The following is a 19,260-nucleotide window of genomic DNA, read 5'->3' on the forward strand; positions in this document are numbered from 1 at the left end:
GTGCCATCCATTCTCAGACCCATCTTCCAGCATTGGGTGAAAACAGCCTCTGCCCCCACTCCAGCCACACCCGAGGCCTTGTCATGCCCTGAACAGGCCAGCATCCTACTGGCAGCCTCTGTCCCAGGAGAGCCCATCACACTCTCACCCATACAAACACCCTTTGTACTTCCACTTCCAGCTTGGAAGTTCTCTTCCCTATCCTTGCCCTCCCCTTCCTGGGCCTTTCACTCGGTAGTTAAGAGTCTGCTTGCCAGTTTCCCCTCCTGGCTTCCGACTGTCTTCACGTCTATGAATCTTTGAGCACAGTATCCGTCACACAGCAACTGCTCAACAAGACGGAAGGAAGGAAGGCAGGGACTAAAGTTTCTTAGGGCATCCTCTACGCTAAAAAATGTTAGCTTCTATAATAAAACCCTTTAAACAGAAGTTAGAGCATCAATTTGGCAAGTCCTCTTGACAGACAATGGGAATGGGAGATGGCACTCAGAAGCCTGAAGGGTGGGTGTTGTGGTTTGTGTGGAGGACTCACCAAAAGAAGCATGCAGCGGCTTTCTCTCACGGCACCACAGCACCCCAGGAAACCCAGAATCATGATGATAGAACCCACAGCAATCAAGATATTCACAGCAATATAGGGGCTAGTACCAGAATCACCAGGGCTAAGAATCTGAAAATAAAAAAGAGATCAATGACAGAAAATCCCTTTCTCTGATGTTTGTTGTTCAACAAATAACCATTGGGTACTTGGTATGTGCCAGGCCCTATTCTAGTACCTGGAGATACTTCAGTGATGTAAAGAGGCGCAATACCCCTGCCTTCAAGGAGCTTATATTCCATTGAGATGTGACTCGTCTGAATAATATTTCCAACTTACATTTCTTCTAAGATGATATATTGAACGCTGGATGCAAGAGATGCAAGAGGCCTTTCAAATGTCAATTATTTTTAAAAGCTCAGAAGGAGAGGTGCTTTTACCCATGATTGTGACCTTTGGTTTGCATATTTTGTACATATTTTATACACTGGAGCAGCATTGTAAACATGCATTTTATGGCAATTTAATTATTTAAATTAGAAAGGCAAGCTCCTCAAAGTACGAAGGGACCCAACAATATGAATGAATCTCATAAAAGCTACATTGAAAAGAGTGACTGCTGTACAATTCCATTTATAAGACCTTCAAGAATAGGTAACTCAGAAATCGGAGCAGTGCTTGACCTTGAGGAAGGCAGGAAGGAAAGAGCAACCGACAGCTGAGGGTACAAGTGAACACCTATGGGTTTAGAAAAATGCTTTGCATGTTGATTGCCATAGTGATCACACGGGTCCATACATTTGCCAAAACACAAAAAAAATTTAAACTAAGAAAATAAATCTAGTTCTTGATATTCCATATAATTCTATCTCTGTGTTCCCAGGACGTATAGGCTACAGAGGCTTCCAGAAATTCCTTATTTTGACTATTAAGTAATGGGATATTGAGGAAAACGTCCTAAGGCTCCTGATGTTGGCTTGGCTACCCACCCTGCATGGCTCAGTTCTGCTCTCCAGCAACACACTTACCCTCCTTCATTACCTTTGGGGTACCTAGCCTCAGTCTACCACTTGTCCTCCAGATAAATCACCAGTCAAAAGTGAAGCCTGGTGCCGGTGCCGTTCGCAGGTGCTCCTGGGACGTCGCCCATCCTGTATGATCCCTATCTCCTGGGCTACCTCCCGGACGAGCACTAGTTGTTACCCTAACCCAGAGACGCTGCCTCCTAGAACCTGTTGCACAGTATGTGCAGCAGCTCCCTTAACAGGAAATACATTAAAAATAATAATAATAACAATAACCTAGTAATAATAATGTGTACATTTTTAAAGACTTTAAAAACCAGCTCGTGGCCTAGAGGAAAACTTCATTCAATAATCTATAGGAAATGGCGCTTGAGTGGCTCCGTGGGTTAAGCATCTGCCTTTGGCTCAGGCCATGATCCCAGGGTTCTGGGATCGAGCCCCCCATCATCCTCCCAGGCTTCTCCCTCTCCCTCTGCTGCTGCTCCCCCTGCTTGTCCTCTCCCTCCTCTCTGTCTCTCTCTCTCTCAAATAAGTAAATAAATACTCTTTAAAAAATAATAATCAATAGGAAGGGATGTGCTGAAACTATAAAAGCATGAAAACAAAGATTTATATTCTGGTAAGGGTCTAAGTTTCTAACCCTGGAATTGTCGCCCAACCCTGCAGGGCCCCAGTTTCCCCTTTATAAAGGAAATTGGGTCAGCCTCTGTGGTATCTGAGGCCTCCTTTGTCTCTGAGAGTCTAGGCTCACCGACGGGGTTTCAACCTACGTATTTAGAAAGTTTGGTTAACGTCCGAAAGATATTTTGTTTGTTTTTAGGGTCTTTCGTTTATTTGGTTGTTGTTTGCTTGTTCATATTGGAGCTAAGAAATCAGTTTTGTTAATAAACATGCCTGGCATTTGGGTCAAAGTCCATAATGACCAAAGACAAGAAGCAGCAGCCGGAAACCCCAGCTCCCCACTGCCCTTCCCTAGAATGTGTGGCCAGGGCAGGCCCCTGAAGGCCTTGAGAGGCCTGACTCGCTGTCAGAGTGAACAGAAGTCGGTGTAGACAGGCCAGACCTGGAGTGATGGGTGCAACCAGCATTCTCTGGGCGGCTCCGGAAGCCCTGGGCTGAGACCAGTGTGACCAGGGGCGGGGGGTAGCTGTCGCAAGTCCAGCCCAGCAAGTGCGGCCTTGTTCAGGCCGGAAATGGAAATCTGGGGCCAGGTGTTTGCCCAGGGAAAGGAGCAGCGGGTTTTCCAGGCTGTCTCAGGTGACCGGTGTCTGTGTGGGTCAAGACGGAGAACCCCCATGGCAGGACATTGGAGGGGAGGCTTCAGGTGTGCTTTGGACTCTCAGAGCTCTCCTGAGACAAGAGTGGCCGCCCAAGGCTGCACCTGGGCACTGAGTCTCCGTGAGGGAAAGCAAAGCCTTCTGAGGAGAGACCCTCTGAGCCCTAAGAGATGGGCTACACGTCATGCACAGCCCTCTTCCCCTCTGCCCGGATGCTCGGCCTTTTCCTCCTGGAACTGTTGCCTCTGCTTCTCCACCTACTAAAATCCAGGTCTTTGCCCTCTTGAGTCTTTGTCACCGGCCTCTCAGAAAGCTAAATCAAGCCACTTTCACAGAAGCCAAGCTGCCTACCATCCTAGAGGATGTGGACTTCCATCCAGAGCTCAAGCATCCACATGTCACCAAGGATGCAGCCTTGCTCGAGAAGTTCATTTGTTCCCCAGAGATGGGGGCCCACCCTCGCAAGGACAGCAGTTTGCCTTTAATACGTTCAGTGTGTGGAATTTCTTAACAGACTAAACACCAAAGTTGTTTACCAGAAGCCCTTGGGGGAAAGAAAATGTTCCCATGTCAACCAGAAATAAAATAAAATAAAAGATGGGCTGCACACACATCCGCAGAAGGCCACAGCGGCCTCCGAATAGGAGGCTGTTTAATCTCTGAGCTTAATTATGCGTCCAGAAGTCAGACATCAGCTTCTAGGCAACAAACTTCAGCACATCTTCACATACCCTTCTTGAGTTCAAGCCCAGAGCCCAAGGGCCACCAGGGAGTCACAGTTAACATTTATCAGTGTGAAACTGTAAATGAGATTCAGATGGGCTAGGATGTCACCAACCAGTTGCCTCACCTGTCCCCCACCCAATTCCTTCAGCACGGATAGGCCCTGAGTGAGGAAACCGCTGCCACTGCAATTCCTTGAGTTGTCCAAGGGTAGAAGGCAAGTTTTAAAAAGAGAAGAGGAGACAGAGAAGGGAGGGAGGAAGGGAGGAGTGACAGGAAGGAGAGGAAGGAGAGGAAGGAATGGAGAGAGGGAGGAAGGAAGGAAGGAAGGAAGGAAGGAAGGAAGGAAGGAAGGAAGGAAGGAAGGAGAGAGAGAAGGAGTGAGGTTGGGGGGAGGGAGGGAGGGAGAGAGGGAGGGAGAGAGGGAGGAAGAGGAAGAGAAGCCACCCAGTTGAGGAAAAGCATCAGAACAGATGTTGATTTGCTTCTAATCTTCCTTACAAGGCTGTCCCCAAGGCATTTAGCCTCATCACGGTATAATAAGCTTTTGTAGAAAAGACATTACTTTAATTGCTGGCTTAAGATATCTTAATAATTATCAAATGAGAATCATAATTCCTCTGACACCGAGAGCCTGTATTTGGGCAAATAAATACATTAGAAGGCTCCAGCAGTGGGGGATGTGATCCTGAATAGAGGCAAGAACCCAGACCATGAGGAGGAAGGGAAGGACTGAGCTTAGGAGTAGGGATGATATGAGGGCGGGGCGGTGGGGGGGGGCTGAGAAGAAGGGAGGGAGAAGAATGGAAACCGGGGAGCAGGAAACGGTGCCAGGTACATGTTGGATGGAACCAAAACAACAGCCCTGCGTGTCCTACATGGTGTTCACAGCCACATGTGCCTGTGGTGAGGGTCATGATGAGGGTCACAGTGAGGTTCACGGTGAGGGTCACGGTGAGGGTCACAGACAGCGCATGGGCCACCCAAGAACCCCCAACTCACCTGCCTCCAGACCCCTGGCGTGCTTGCTAAGGGCTTTGCCACAGGGCGTGGAAGGGGGCCTGGTGGGGGGCTTGGTGGGGGACCTGGTGAGGGGCCTGGTGGAGGGCCTGGTGAGGGGCCTGGTGAGGGGCCTGGTGGGAGGCCTGGTGAAGGTCCTGGTGGGGGACCTGGTGGGGGGCCTGGTGGGGGATCTGGTGAGGGGTCTGGTGGGGGGCCTGGTGGAGGGCCTGGTGGGGGACCTGGTGGGGAGTCTGGTGGGGGGCCTGGTGAGGGAAGGGGGCTGATGCTAAGCTTCTCCAGAGAGCAAGAGGCCGGGATCCCTTGCCAACCGCTGAGTTGGCCTAGTGCAAGCGGCCTCTTGCTGTGACAGGAGTTACCCTCCCGCCAGCTGGCCCAGGCTCTTATCAATCACCTTCGTCCCTCGTTGCCTTTAAGACACAAAACCAAATTCTTCTTCTCCAGGAGAACTTCTCATCTGCTTTACTCTGGAACCAACCTCCCACCCTGGGATTAGCCAAACACCCATCGGTACCTCACGGTACAAAACTTGTCGTGGGTGCGGAGGGACAGTAGCCTGTGTCCTCCAGCTACACTTGAGGCCAAACAGTGAAGGGCCCAGACCACCACTTTCAGCCCCTTCCCACCTCCACTTCCACGGCCACTGTTCTTTCAAAGAACACCTCTCCATTCTCCAGAAGGAGTGTGCTGGGCGTGGGCCTACGCAGTGAGTAATTGGGATTCATTCAACTGAAGTCAATCATACAATCATGCACCAGCACGAATGACTACCTAAGGCAGGTAAGGAAAATGCTCTAGAAATATTTACATTATTATTGTCATTACTGTCATCATTATAAGAGAAATAAACTACTTTGGGAGCAGAGAAGCTTGTATCTCTTTATTTACCTCTTGCCCATCTTTGCTTAATCGTACCCAAATCGCTACCGCCAGGATCAAGATGCCACAGAGCTGCAGGAAGAAAAAGAAAAAGAAAAAAAATGTTAGAGGACAACTGGCCCAACGCACTGCTAGTGGCTGCTTCCAGTGGCCTATCATTAACTCTACATTACCACCTAAAAGACGTGACTCTGGCAGATTCACTGGCAGGTAATTGCTAAAACATTCCAGTGTAATTGGTAAATTTGATAAGAATAATTCCGTTTCCCGTCCACAGTCCATTCAGGGGTCTACAGACAAGAAGTCATCACTGCTACTGGGGAGGGGAGCAATGATTTTTCATGTGTCAACGCTAACTCTGTGTTTTTGCCAGATTATAATATCTGAAAGATAAGTCATGACAGTTTAAAGACAAAATAATCCTTACTGGGCCCCTGGGTTTGTCTCTGAGAAGTTGTCTTGGACAACAAGGAAGAAAAAACTGATTATCAGACATTCCTTCAAGATTCTAGAAGCATGAAGCTGGGATAGACGGGGAAACAGTAGGACATCGGACAAAATCTGCAGGTAGGCAGCAAGGGTTTACAACACTTTTTGTACCCAAATAAACTCTTTTAAAAATAAGTTCTTTTAGGTCGTAAAGCTCACCCAGAGAGAAAGAACAATGAGCAACAGTACTTAAACTCTTAAATGCATTTAATGAGTTTCCCAGATTATTTAATTTGGACTGAAGCCAACACATAAAATGCGAAACACATTTTACTTTTGTGTAAGGAAAAGCCTTGTCTTTCAGGGTTTGATTTGGTTTTGTTTCATTTCAGATATATACGTTATAGCCTTAAATAAAAAAGCTAAGATCTATTATTAAATAGAGATGTTGAGAACAAGTTTGGTCACATAGCAGACACAGCAGCCTTTGCAAGATTTTCTAGACTATTCTGGCCGTGTGGTGCTCTGACAGAGAAATGCCTGAGTCCTCTGAAGCCTGGTGACCTTGAAGTATCATTGCTTTTGTGCACGGTTGAGCCATATGCCTGCGAACTCAAAACAGCCCTTTTGCTTTTATTTATTTTTATTTTTTAAATTTATTTATTTATTTCATTTTTATTGGAGTTCAATTTGCCAACATATAGCATAACACCCAGTGCTCATCCCATCAAGTGTCCCCCTCAGTGCCCATCACCCAGTCACCCCATCCCCCCGCCCACCTCCCTTTCCACCACCCCTTGTTCTTTTCCCTGAGTTAGGAGAAAAAATGAGTGGAAAATATCAGAGAGGGAGACAGAACATGAGAGACTCCTTTTGCTTTTAAATGGCTTCTCGTTAAATCTGCCCTAAAAGGAGAGTCAAAGGCTTTGTTAAGGTTTTGGGAATACTGTGACCACCTGAATAATCAGAGAATATTCGTATTCTCTAAAAGATCTCAAAAAACAAAACAAAACAAAACAAAACAAAACAAAACAAAACAAAAAAAAACGTCATGTAGGTCCAAACCCTTCATTTTAAGTAAAAGAGCTAGAACCCCAAGAACCCTTTCACGTCAGGAAAGTCCAGCACCACTCCTAATCCAATCCTGCCCCCTCGACATGCTTCAACTCTTACAAAATAATGAAGGCAGTGGGAAACCAAAGCTTGCTCTCAAACCACCCAATAACCTACACAATTTTATTATCTTATAGGCACACACTCACACACGCCACACAATACACCATTGAAAAGAGAGCTTCAGAGCCTGAAAACCCTCAGGTTTTTCTCCCCCTTCCCAATAAATCCTAACTTCACTTGCAGATGGAGATAAATGCTCATTTTAGCAGCTCTGTGTTAATAACTAAGTCAATCAAGATTTGTGTCGAATTGATAATGAGCCCCCCTGAGATTTTGAGTAAGTCACAGTAGTTGGATTTTTGTTTGTTATTTGATTTGTTCACTGATATTTTCTTTCTTTTTCTTCCCAAGTAGATTTACGTTGGTTGTCTTAATAGTTGCTCTGGCTTTAGCTTTAACTGAACATAGCATAAATTACCCGAATAGTTCTTATGGTTATTATCCTTATCTGATACTTATTTATGAGATTATCAATGAGAAAACTGTAAGAATTCCTAGAGACTAAGACTGCGGTTTTTAAATTACTTAATTATTTAATATATATATTTTTAAGATTGTATTTATTTATTTGACAGAAAGAGAGAGAGAGCACAAGTAGGGGAAGCAGCAGAAGGAGAGGGAGAAGCAGGTTCCTCACTGCGCAGGGAGCCCGATGTGATGCTCTATTCCAGGACCCTGGGATCTTGACTTGAACCAAAGGCAAACACTTAACTGACTGAGTCACCTAGGTGCTCCGACTGTGGTTTTTTAAACCCTTAACTTTTTTATTTGTCTCTGTGTGACTTTTTAGTTTACTTTTTCAGTGACTTTAGATACCAAATCATTGAGAAATCTTATAAAATCAACCATATTCTCCCTTTAAATGACCACTTTCAGTCTTGTCAGCCACCAAGTGTTATCTGTAACATTAACTTTAAAAGAAGGATTATCAAAACAAGGAGACTATTATACACCAGTTGAAATGGCCAAAGTCTGAAACCCTGACACCCCAAATGCTAACGAGGATGTGGAGCAATAGGTACTCCCGTTCAGTGCTGATAGAAATGCAAAATGTACAGCCACCTTCAAAGACCTTTTGGTAGTTTCTTACAAAACCAAACACACTCTTACTGTATCATACAGCAATCATGCTCCTTGGTATTTATCTAGATTTATGTCCACACTAAACCTCCATAAGGATATTTTTTTTTAAATCTTTTTTTTTTTTTTAAATTTATTTATGATAGCCACACACACAGAGAGAGAGAGAGAGGCAGAGACACAGGCAGAGGGAGAAGCAGGCTCCATGCACCGGGAGCCCGATGTGGGATTCGATCCCGGGTCTCCAGGATCGCGCCCTGGGCCAAAGGCAGGCGCCAAACCACTGCGCCACCCAGGGATCCCCTCCATAAGGATATTTATAGCAGCTTTATTCACAATCGCTAAAACTTGGAAACAGCCAAGATGTCCTCTAGCAAGTGAACGAATGGATGGATAAACTGTGGCACATCTAGACAAGGGAACGTTATTCAGCACAGTTTTTTTTTATTAAAAAAATATAATGAGCTATCACACCATGAAGACATGAAAGAACCTTAAATACAGATTACTAGGTAAAAGAAGCCAACCTGAAAAGGCTACATATGGAATGATTCTGACTATATGACAATCTGGAAAAGGCATGACTATGGAGACACTTAAAGATCAGGGGCCACCAGAGGGGATACGGAATGAATAGATAGAGTGCAGATGATTTTTAAGGCAGTGAAAATACTCTATATAATAATTATGGGTATATTTCAATGTCATTACATACATTTGTCCAAACCCATAGAATGTGCAGGAGTGAAACCTAATGAAAACTATGGTCTTTAGGTGGTTGTGATGTGTCAATGGAGGTTCATCGATTATAACACGTATGGCTCTGGTGAGTGATCTTGATAACAGCATGGGCTATACCTGTGTGGTGGTAAGGTATGTGGGAAATATAACCCTCCTCTGTACCTTCCTCTCCATTTGGCTATAACTGTAAAACTGTTCTAAAAAAAAATTAGGTATTCTTAAGAAGAAAAAGGAAGAAGGGCGCCTAGGTGGCTCCATTGGTTAAGCGTCTGACTCTTGATTTCAGCTCAGGTCATGATCTAGGGTCATGAGAACCAGCTGGTCTCCACACCAAATATGGAGCTTGCTTAAGATTCTCTCCCCCTCCCCCTCTGCCCCCTCCCCACCACACTACATGTTCTCTTTCTCTCTCTCTGAAAAAGAAAAAGAAAGGAGGAAAGAAAAAGAAAGAAAGAAGAAAGAAAGAAAGAAAAAGAAAGAAAGAAAGAAAGAAAGAAAGAAAGAAAGAAAGAAAGAAAGAAAGAAGAAAGGAGGGACGGAGGAAGGAAGGGAGGGAGGAAGGAAGGGAGGGAGGAAGGATGGAAAAGGAAAGAATATCCAATTATTTCAGAAGTCAAGAATATTTTGCCTGATTTCAGTTTTTACAACTGTATACATTTTCTTAGAAATTTTGAAGTTGGACAAATATCCTTTCCATCCCTATCTCTTTATCTTTTCTTCCAACTTCACCTTAAAAACAAAAGAAATGCATGTTTAGAACATGCCATTCTCATTTATTGAAGACGTTACATTAAAAACATCAGCCTTAATAATATATAATTATTAAATTTTATACTAACTGACTTTAAAAGTAAATTGATTTTCTATCAAGAATAATAATTCTAGAGTCATGATTGAGATTAACCTATTCTATCCCACTTGTTGCAAGACTGGCTATCATGATGGTTCTCTGAGGCCCTGTCCAGTTTGGCTGTAGTGTTTGTATCCCAGCTTTTTATACTGTTTAAAGACTTGAGAGTATAAATTAAGAAATAAGTATCTAGCTCTGTCCTACTTTCTGTTGATCAAGTTGTAAAAAGAAGTTGATATTTTGGGCTCCCAACTCAGCCTGATAGTGGACACTGCAGAACTGACCAGGCCCACTGCCCCCAAAGCCCACCCTCTGGTGTCTCTTTGAAGGCAGTCAATGGGGTCATCAGTCAGCTCCTATAAGACAACTTTCTTTTTATGGAATTAGGATGCAGCTTGTCTGGGCCAACATTCTAAGAAATTAGGTAATAATTTTGATGTATGCTTGTGAGCATGCGATGGACTAAATTATATCCCTCTCTAAATTTACATGTTAAAGCCCCAAACTACAATCTGACTGTATTTCGAGATAGGGCTTTAAGGAAGTAATGAAGGTTAAAGGAGGTCAGCAAGATGGGGTCTTTGGGGTCTTAATCCAAGATGATTGGTGACCTTATAACAAGAGGAAGAGATCTCTTTGTCTCTGTCTCTCACTATGCACAATGTATGGAGGAAAAACCACGTGAGGACACAGCAAGAAGGCAGCCATCTGCACGCCAGGAAGAGAGCTCTCACCAGAACCTTGATCTTGGACCTCTAGCCTCCAACACTAGGAGAAAATAAATTTCTGTGGTTTAATCCCCCAAGTCCCTGGTATTTTGTGATGGCAGCCCAAGCAGACTAAGACAGGGCACGAGCTGAAAACTACAAAGTGCCAGGAAGAAAAAGGGAAACACCATCTAGGGCAAAGTTAAGTGGGATAGAAGAAGCTGGTTCATCCTCTTCTCAGATACCGTGTCCACCAATCATCCCTACTCCCTCCTTCTCACTTCTCTTTGGATTTCATCACAGTTTATTGGAAGAGTGCTGAAAATGGAAGAAAGTATAGCACTCTGCTAGGAGGAAGCGCGGCTTGTGAGCTCTCTCATTATTGGCCCAGAATGGACACTTTTTAGATAAGCTTAAGGGAAAGCTTCCTATTGTTCTCCCCCAAAAGGTTATAAAATAAGAAATTATCCTAATGGATAACGTGGATAACTACAAGACTTGTTTTTGTGGTGCTCCCACAACATGGGAGGCCATGAATACAGGAGGTAAGGATTCCAAGGGCCCTAACATTTTAGGAAGAAGCTACTGTTTTTGATTTTCAAGTTTCTTTTTTCAATAAACATTTATTTAAAAACCTAGTTTCATGGCATTGTGGTTAGATAATGCTTGAGAGAGTTGTTTTTATATTAAATTATTGCTTTTTTCACTGACTGTGTCCTCCTCTTCAGGAATACAAATCGTTCTGGTTTCCCATTCTCTATTCTTCCTTTTTCCATCTCATTCATCTCGTCTTGATTTTTCCTCTGGGAGGGTTTCTCCATTTGGGATTCTTGCTCACTGTCTCCATTTAATGTAGTTTCTGGAGGGGATTTTAACTCTATCCTTGTGTTTCTGGTTCACATGAGGCACTTCTTTAGTTTATCCATTTTTCTTTTCACCTCATTCTGTGCTTTTCCAGTCAACTTTTTTTTGTCTTGTGGCCTCCATCCTCCGTTTCACAGGGTGTTGTTTCCTGGCACGGCATTGTGGATGCCAATTTCCTGATCCTTTTTCCATGATGTTGGAGCCTTTCTTTCAGGGATGTGTGCTTGTTTCAGAGTGGACATTTCCTGTCCCTTACTCGGCGGTCCTTTTATTAGACTGGATTTTCCTTAGTCATCCTTGAGTAAGACAAGACCCATTTTGACGTATTACTCTTTGCGAGGAGGGCCTGCACTTTGCCTCACTCTCTAACGACATGGGTCGTAGTAATTTTCAGACCTTCTGTTGGAGGAGAGCTGTGGTGCCTTCTCCCTACAGGCATGGCCTACTGCAGCTCTGATCTACTGACCCGGCCTCCTAGCACTCACACACTATCTGCTTTTCTGATGCTCTAAACCAGTGGTGTCAATTAAAATTTTCAATCCTTCACAGGTTCTGCCCTCAAGGTTTTTCAGCCCCCAAATACTGGTTATTTGTTGTATCAATGGTGTTAAGCATGCAGCAGTGTCTCCATAGTTGCATTTGTGTATTTCTTTTGAACCCACTAAGTAAGCCAAACACCCAGTACAACTGCTGCAAATTCTAATTTTAAGTAGCTCTAAATTTAGAAGAAAGAAATCAACCACCTTTCTTTCTGACATAAATAGGGCCTGGGTAAACGTGCTTCAGGTTATCTATGCTTCACCAAAGTATGAAATCACTAAAATGTACATAATTCCAAAATAGATAAAGAGAGATGGATGTTCAGCATTTGATTAGCATCCTAGTGTTTCTGAATCATAAAATTAAGGCAAATTCAGAGGGCACCTGGGTGACTCAGTCAGTTCAGCATCTGCCTTCAGCTCAGGTCATGATCTCAGGGTCCTGGATTGAGCCCTGCATCCAGGTCCTTGTTCACCAGGGAGAGTTTGCTTCTCCTTCTCCCTCTGCCCAGCCCCTTGCTGCTCGTTTCCACTCTCAAATTTTTAAAAAATGATGCAAATTCAGGGATATTTTCATCACTTTGTGTCAAAAGTACAGCCTGCAGAATTGTTCATACATTTGCAGGGCCTAGGGTGAGGACATAAACAACCAACATTCCACAGATCACCGGTCTCTATATTAATAAGTTATAATTCATGATAATAAATATATATACAACATTTCTTATCATCTGACCTTGACAAATGTGCCCACTTAATGACCCCGAAGACAATATTTGATTTAGAATTCTCTGACTCCTGGGAGTCTGAGACCAACCCAGCCCTCAGCCCTCACTCCAGGTCCTGTCCTGAACTCTGGGGGACAAAACATGAAGGGCTGCGGATGCGTCAGCCCCTAAGCCAGCCCTGTTGCAAGCTGCCCCCACTCCGGCACACAGCTCCCCATTGGTCACTCCTGGAGAAAGGCCTGTGCAGACCCTAGAAGCAGGTTTGGAACTACCTGGGCAGCGAAATGTGGAGCCTCAGGTCCCCAGCGTGGAGGCCAGGCTCAAGGTGAACACTGTTCTCCAGCCCACAGATTCCTTACCCCACGGGGCCGGAGGAGGGCTGGAGGAGGGCTCAAAATATATTTATGTTTTAAAAGCCAATTACCTATAAAATATTACCACACTAGACTCTAATACTTTTTAAACTGAAAAGCAACACGGTGGTTGGAATTAGGGAAAACTGCATTAATTGCACTATTACTGCATGAAAGTCCTTGGTGATAGGCTTTCAGAAAGCATCTTATTTAATCTTCACAATTAACTGTGCTGGTTAAAATCATCATCCTCATCTTACAAATACAGGGAATGGGGCACAGAAAAGGCAAGGAACATGTTCCAGGCCACAGAGCAACGTGGAGTGGATTCAGGATGTGAATCTCAAGTCTGTCAGCCTTCAAAATATGCTCTTTCCTTCCCCTAATCTGTGCTCGAAGAATTCCCAACTTCATCATATTTCTTGCCATCTTATTTCCTCCTCTGTTTCAGAATCCAGCACTGAGGCTGGTTTACCACCACGCAGAGTAGTTTCATGGTTTTGTCTCATACAAATGTCCCTACAATGTTGGTGGAAATGTCTGTTTCTTAAGCATCCCTTTAGCGTTACTCTTGGTTCTTTTCTACACACAGACTCGTTTAACCTTCCCAACGACTCCATGACTCCAGATAATGCTACCATCCCCAGTTTTGAAGATGAGGAACTCTAAAGCACAGAGAGATGGACAACGTCCCCAAGGTCACGTGGCTGAGCCGTGAAGGAGCTGAGGGTGAGCCTGAACTCTCAACCCCTGGGCTCTGGTGCCTTTCGTCATCGCTCCGGTTCCACACCGACTGCACGGAGGCACAAAGCCACCGTATTTACAAAGTTCACACACTCTAACCATGTGCTCAAGGCTTTATCCTGGCTGATTTCATCAACTGACAGAATGAAATATAATTGGGCCTGATTTTTGTTAAGGTTCCCGTCTCCCAGGTATGTCTGCCTGGACTCTCCTCATTGCTCTCAGCACAGGCGACCCGGAGGCCCAAACACCACCTCAAATACAACAAGGAATATCACAGTCCTGCTTCCTGGACTCTCCAAGTTCTGACTTCCTCCTGGTCTCTTCAAATGGCCTCATGCACCGGCTTCCTGCAGTTGTGCATACTTTTTGGCTTTTCCAACGGGGCTCCTCCTTCTTGCCTCCCCTTGTTGGGATTGGTGATGTGACTTTGGCAGGCCTGTCCTCCCAAGAGCTGGCTCTCCACCTCTGGAGATGCTTTGAAGGCGTCCCTGGCTCTGAGTCTCATGCTCACCTGAACAACTTCCATCCTCCAGCATCTACACTGCTCCCCCACCTGACTTATCTGACAAGAGGATAAGGAGACCTGGGCAGCTCCTCTGCTCTGACACAAGACTTAAAGAAGTAGACTTTGTACCCATTCTCTACAGCACCTCCAACTCACTGTGACTCGGTTACAACGCGAGCATCAGTGATCAAGAATGATTTCCACTTTTGTGTGTTTTTCTTCAGTCGTTAGTTCTGACAAATGGAAATTGCCGCATATTTATATGGCATATCTCAAGTTCTCTCACAAACGAAACTGGTATGTTTAGCTTACATGACCATATGCATATCTCAGAGATATTTCAACATCTGGCCCTATTTTGCAAAGGCTTAGTTTTGAAGGAAGAATGCATTTGAAAACATAAGGCCGTGGATATCTGTAAGAAAACCACATCAGTGGGGCCGTTAAACTCTTTGCTTAAGTAAACATCAGGAATGTGACAAATTGCTAATTTCCTATGAAGGATCATAAAATTCCAATGGAGAACTCTGGATTGGGGATGGAGGGAAGAGTAGAAATAGCCATGGTTCCCTAACCTCAGGGACTTCTGCTATCTAAATTTTGAATGAAAATATTGATGTCCCCCGTTGGCCAAGATGTTATCACCAGTCTTTACCACCATGGCTCTTACTCAAAGACTCCATTTTGAGATGTGTCATATAGAGACTGTAGGTCACACAAACATATTGGTGGAAAGAACAAGGCCTTTTACCCTAGGAAAGTTAGAAATATCTAACTGAAATCTAATGCATCTGAAAGACTTTGTCTTCATTATCGAAACAGAGATAATGGCAACCATAAAATGGTTCAGAGGATCCCAGAAAAACAGTGCCAGTATCTGGGTAGCATGGTACAGATCTCTAATCTTAAATATATCATCTTGAACCTATAACATGGCCCTTGACTAATCTCTTTGTTATTTCAGCTTAAAATTCAGATTTCAGATTCATAATTAGCTCTTTAATGAAACACTGACCGCTGCTGTATTCACAATAGCCATCAGCACTTCGTATGCTGTTTTAATACAACAGATATACTTTAACAATTTAATAATTTGCTGCTAGTTTAGGTACTTTGGAACATGTTGTTAACATAAGAGCCATGCATTTACTAGCATATTCATATTTTGGTTTATTTAAATGGCCCATATACATTTTGTGCCATAGAAAGACAATGGTGATAGTTTTTTTTAAAACAAATCTCAGGATTTTTTTTTTAAGATTTTATTTATCTATTTGAGAGTGAGAGAGAGTGAGCACAAGCCAGGGCAGAGAAGGAGACTCCCCACTGAGCAGGGAGCCAGACTCAGGACTGGGTCCCAAGACTCTGGGATCATGACCTGAGCCAAAGGCTTAATCTATTGAGCCACCTAAGTGCCCCAAATCTCAGGATTTCTTGAAGAAAAATCTGATTCCAGGTCTAGGGTGGGAACTAGGGAAGTAAGCCTAGATTATTTTGTCATACCAATAGGGAAGAAGTTATGTTATTAAGAGCATGTCAAAGGGACTCAGGAGCCAACTTGAAGATGCTCCCCAATGGTCAAAGATAAAATAATTGCATATCAACAAAGAAAAGGATGGTGATGGACTTTAAATCTATTTATTTCGTAAGAATACATACAGAAATGCTTGCTTATTACTGTTATATGATACCAGAAAATTAACTCATCATTTTGAAATCTGTTAAGAGTAAGAAGCACTTATGCTGCCCCCCCCCTTTTTAAATAAAAACTGGGTACTACTGGTAACCAGTCAATAAATGCTGGATTTTCTTTATCGAAAGTATTCCAGGTAATACATGAAGAAAAGGTGATAGAAATAGAATATTACCAATTTGGAACTCTTAGTGGACTGTTTCTTAGATTCTTGGGCATCAGTGACAACTAACATCACAAAAAGTGACGAGGTCAGACAGTATGTGCCTCCTGAAGAAGGAACATAAAAACCCCTATAAAGTAGTTAGACTTCATAATGACAACCTGAGTCTTTTTAAGCTGACAAATGCAATCAGTAGATTAGAGATAATACAGAGGACAGGGGAACATGTTAACCTATACCATGGGCGTGCAAATAGCACAGACTCTGGGAAATCTGATAAGATAGACAACACACGTCAATACGTAAAATTTCAAGGAGGAAAAAAAGATGAAAATAGAAGAACCTAAGATGAAAGTTGACATAAAGGAAATATCAACCAGTCACAACCTGTGAACCTTATTTAGATTCTGATTCAAAGAGGCACATTTACGAGGCAATTGAAAATTTAAACCCTAGGTAGATATTGGATAATCGATTCAGAAATTCTTATTAAGGTTTTAGCATGATAATGACATTGTGACCACATTTCTTTTTATTTTTTAAAATTTTTTAAAAGATTTTATTTATTTATTCATGAGAGAGAGAGAGAGAGAGAGAGAGAGGCAGAGACACAGGCAGAAGAAGAGGCAGGCCCCATTCCATGCAGGGAGCCCAATGTGGGTGGGACTGGATCCCTGGTGTCCAGGACCACACCCTGGGCTGAAGGCAGGAGCTAATCCTCTGAGCCACCCGGGCTGCCCCACATTTCTTTTTAAAGAACGATTTCTCTTTTAGAGCAAGATACTAAAATATTTACAGATGAAAGGATCTATCTGGGATTTGCTTCAAATTGATAGAAGGTGGAGAAAGTGGATGAGACCATGCGCAGGGAAGGATTGCCCTGGTGTCCTCACTTTGGGACTGGAAGATGGGGCCGATTACACTTTTCTACTCTGTGAATGTTCAAAATTCTCCTGAACGAAAAGCTACGAACAAAACCAAAGTACATAGACAATCCTTGATGTATATTATATTCCACTTTCAGGGTTTAACTGATTTTTAAAATTTCAAGGGAAGAAATTTATCAGGACTAACTGTAAAAAACTGGCATGTATTCATGGCCTAAACTTAATATTTGCAAAAGCAGCCAGTTTTTCTAAGGAAAAGAGAAAGTAAAGGGACAAATTGTCTTTATCTTATTTTATTTATTTATATACTCATTTACTTCACCAATATTTCATCTGTACTCATTAGGGCTACTGACATTGAACAGAAAGTCATCTTGTACAAGAAGACTATATTCCTGTGGTTAAGTTTAATTAGGTGCATCATTATGTTACCAGGACAGACGTTTACCAATATATAGATATCAGCTGCCTGTTTACTAAAGGGAACAAGGTAAAAACCAAAACCAGACCTCTCTCCTGCTGATACTGCATAAGCTATTTTTAAAATCCAGTATACAAAATTATTTTTTTCATTTAAGGACTTTGGGCTATTTCTATTGATTTACTTCTGAACACTCTTTAGTTGTCCCCTATATACTAAAAATGATAAAGTCAATTTTCCAAGATCCCATCCTGCCCTTTACCTTTTGCCTTCTATATCTTATTTTTCCACTTTCTAACATTGATGCTACTTACCAATTTATTTGCTGTCTTAGGTCAATAGGCTTTCAAAAAAAACCTATAAGAACCTGCTAAAATACCAACCCTATTGATTAAGAGGTGGGCTGATGACACATCAAAATACTAACTTTTTTAACCTAGTTATCCAAGTTTAATTTTTCCATGATTAAGTAATTGTATTGTTTCCCTCTCAAGTTTTTTATGACCCACTGTTTCTTCTTTAGGTCTCTAGAAATAATCCTTTCCTCATGGCTATCATCTGACAGCCCACCATTCACCTGTTTCAGACTCAGATGTAAAGGTTAGAATTCAGAGGCTGGGCTCCAGTGGAAACAGACCACATTTTTTCCCACAAGGTCCTTAAACCAGGGAGGCCTGCATGATATACAACTAAGAATAGCTGTCCTTTAATTAAGGGGTATTTTTCCCCTCTGTGGTTGTTTTGCAACTATATCAAAACATTTATGAAATGTTTATCCTCACAGATCCTGAGGTCCACTTTCTTGAGTCATTGGCTCATTTTCAATTACTGAAATAACCAAAGAAAGAACAAACAAATCCAAACAAGTAAATGGAAAATACATTTTCTTCCTCTTCCTATTTCTCTAGTGCAGAGTCTGTTCTCGTTTATGATATTTATTTCAAGGTTCCCTTTCTTGCCTAAAGTCGATAATTAAAAAACAACAACAGCAAAAAAGCACACTTACCCAGAACAAGAAGTTGAAGATAAACATGGAATATTTTATACAGCCACTCACACCTGCCATGGTGAGACAGGATCAGGAATCCAGATGCGGCGAATGTAACTGTTCGTTATAGGATTGTCCTGCAACACGCTCTGGAGTAAGTTGCCTGCAGAGATTTCTGTGCCCACGGCTTCGAAGCAGAAATAGAAAGCAAAGGAGGGGCAGAGGGGAATAATCCAGTTATTAAAGTGGATAAAAAATTAACCCACACATTTAAATATCACAAGGGCTATCTCTAGGCGAGTGTGTTCTTTTGCTTGTCATGGCTCCTGGGGCACTGGGCCAGGATATTTATGATCCTTTCTCAAAAACTGCCTCCTCTAAAGTAAACAGATATCAAGTTAAGGAGTGGCGCTGGATCGGAGAGAGAGTGGCACAGCGATACTAGGTTGCTGGATTTCAGAAACCACAACCTGACTTCCCTGCCCTCTATTTCAACACTATAGGGAACTAAGACTGCTTTTGCTCTAAGATAAAGGGACTTTGTGTCTCAACTCATTTTTGCATTGCATTTTCTCAGCAATGCCAAGTTTCTCCCGGGTGCCATAAAATGCATTTAGAAATGTGCAAAATCTGCAGGCTTACCCTGCAGTCACCTTTCATCCTTACCTCCAGAGTAGTGGGAACAACCATTACAAGGACCTGCTTCCAAAGCTTCTAGACTTATTTCAAAACCAGTCCACAGAGCTGCTATGAAGGCAGCCTAGATAGGGGAAATGAGGAGGGAGAGACTGCCCTGCCTATGACCAGACCATTCAGCTTTTATCTTTATTTCTTTACAGTGTAAAGGGGGAAAAAACTGACAGCCTCTTTGTGTTCCTTTTATAACATGTAGCCATACTGATAGCTCGGTTTATTGTTAAGGCGGCA

At 43.0% G+C, this 19,260-nt stretch overlaps 1 protein-coding gene across 1 annotated transcript in view; it reads right to left on the reverse strand.

Annotated features, from left to right (window-relative positions):
• Positions 1-18,778, reverse strand: part of TSPAN8 (tetraspanin 8) — a 31,527-nt gene extending 12,749 nt beyond the window's left edge. The window contains exons 1-3 of the mRNA XM_025476592.3: positions 18,352-18,778; positions 5,472-5,534; positions 533-670 (exon numbers count right to left, since the gene is read on the reverse strand). Coding sequence (XP_025332377.1) covers positions 533-670; positions 5,472-5,534; positions 18,352-18,411 — 261 coding nt within the window. The 5' untranslated portion in view covers positions 18,412-18,778. The remainder of the gene's footprint in view (positions 1-532; positions 671-5,471; positions 5,535-18,351) is intronic.
• Between the last annotated feature and the right edge of the window lie 482 nt (positions 18,779-19,260).

The sequence above is a fragment of the Canis lupus genome, chromosome 10, assembly GCF_003254725.2.
Source record: "Canis lupus dingo isolate Sandy chromosome 10, ASM325472v2, whole genome shotgun sequence".
Taxonomy (NCBI): domain Eukaryota; kingdom Metazoa; phylum Chordata; class Mammalia; order Carnivora; family Canidae; genus Canis; species Canis lupus.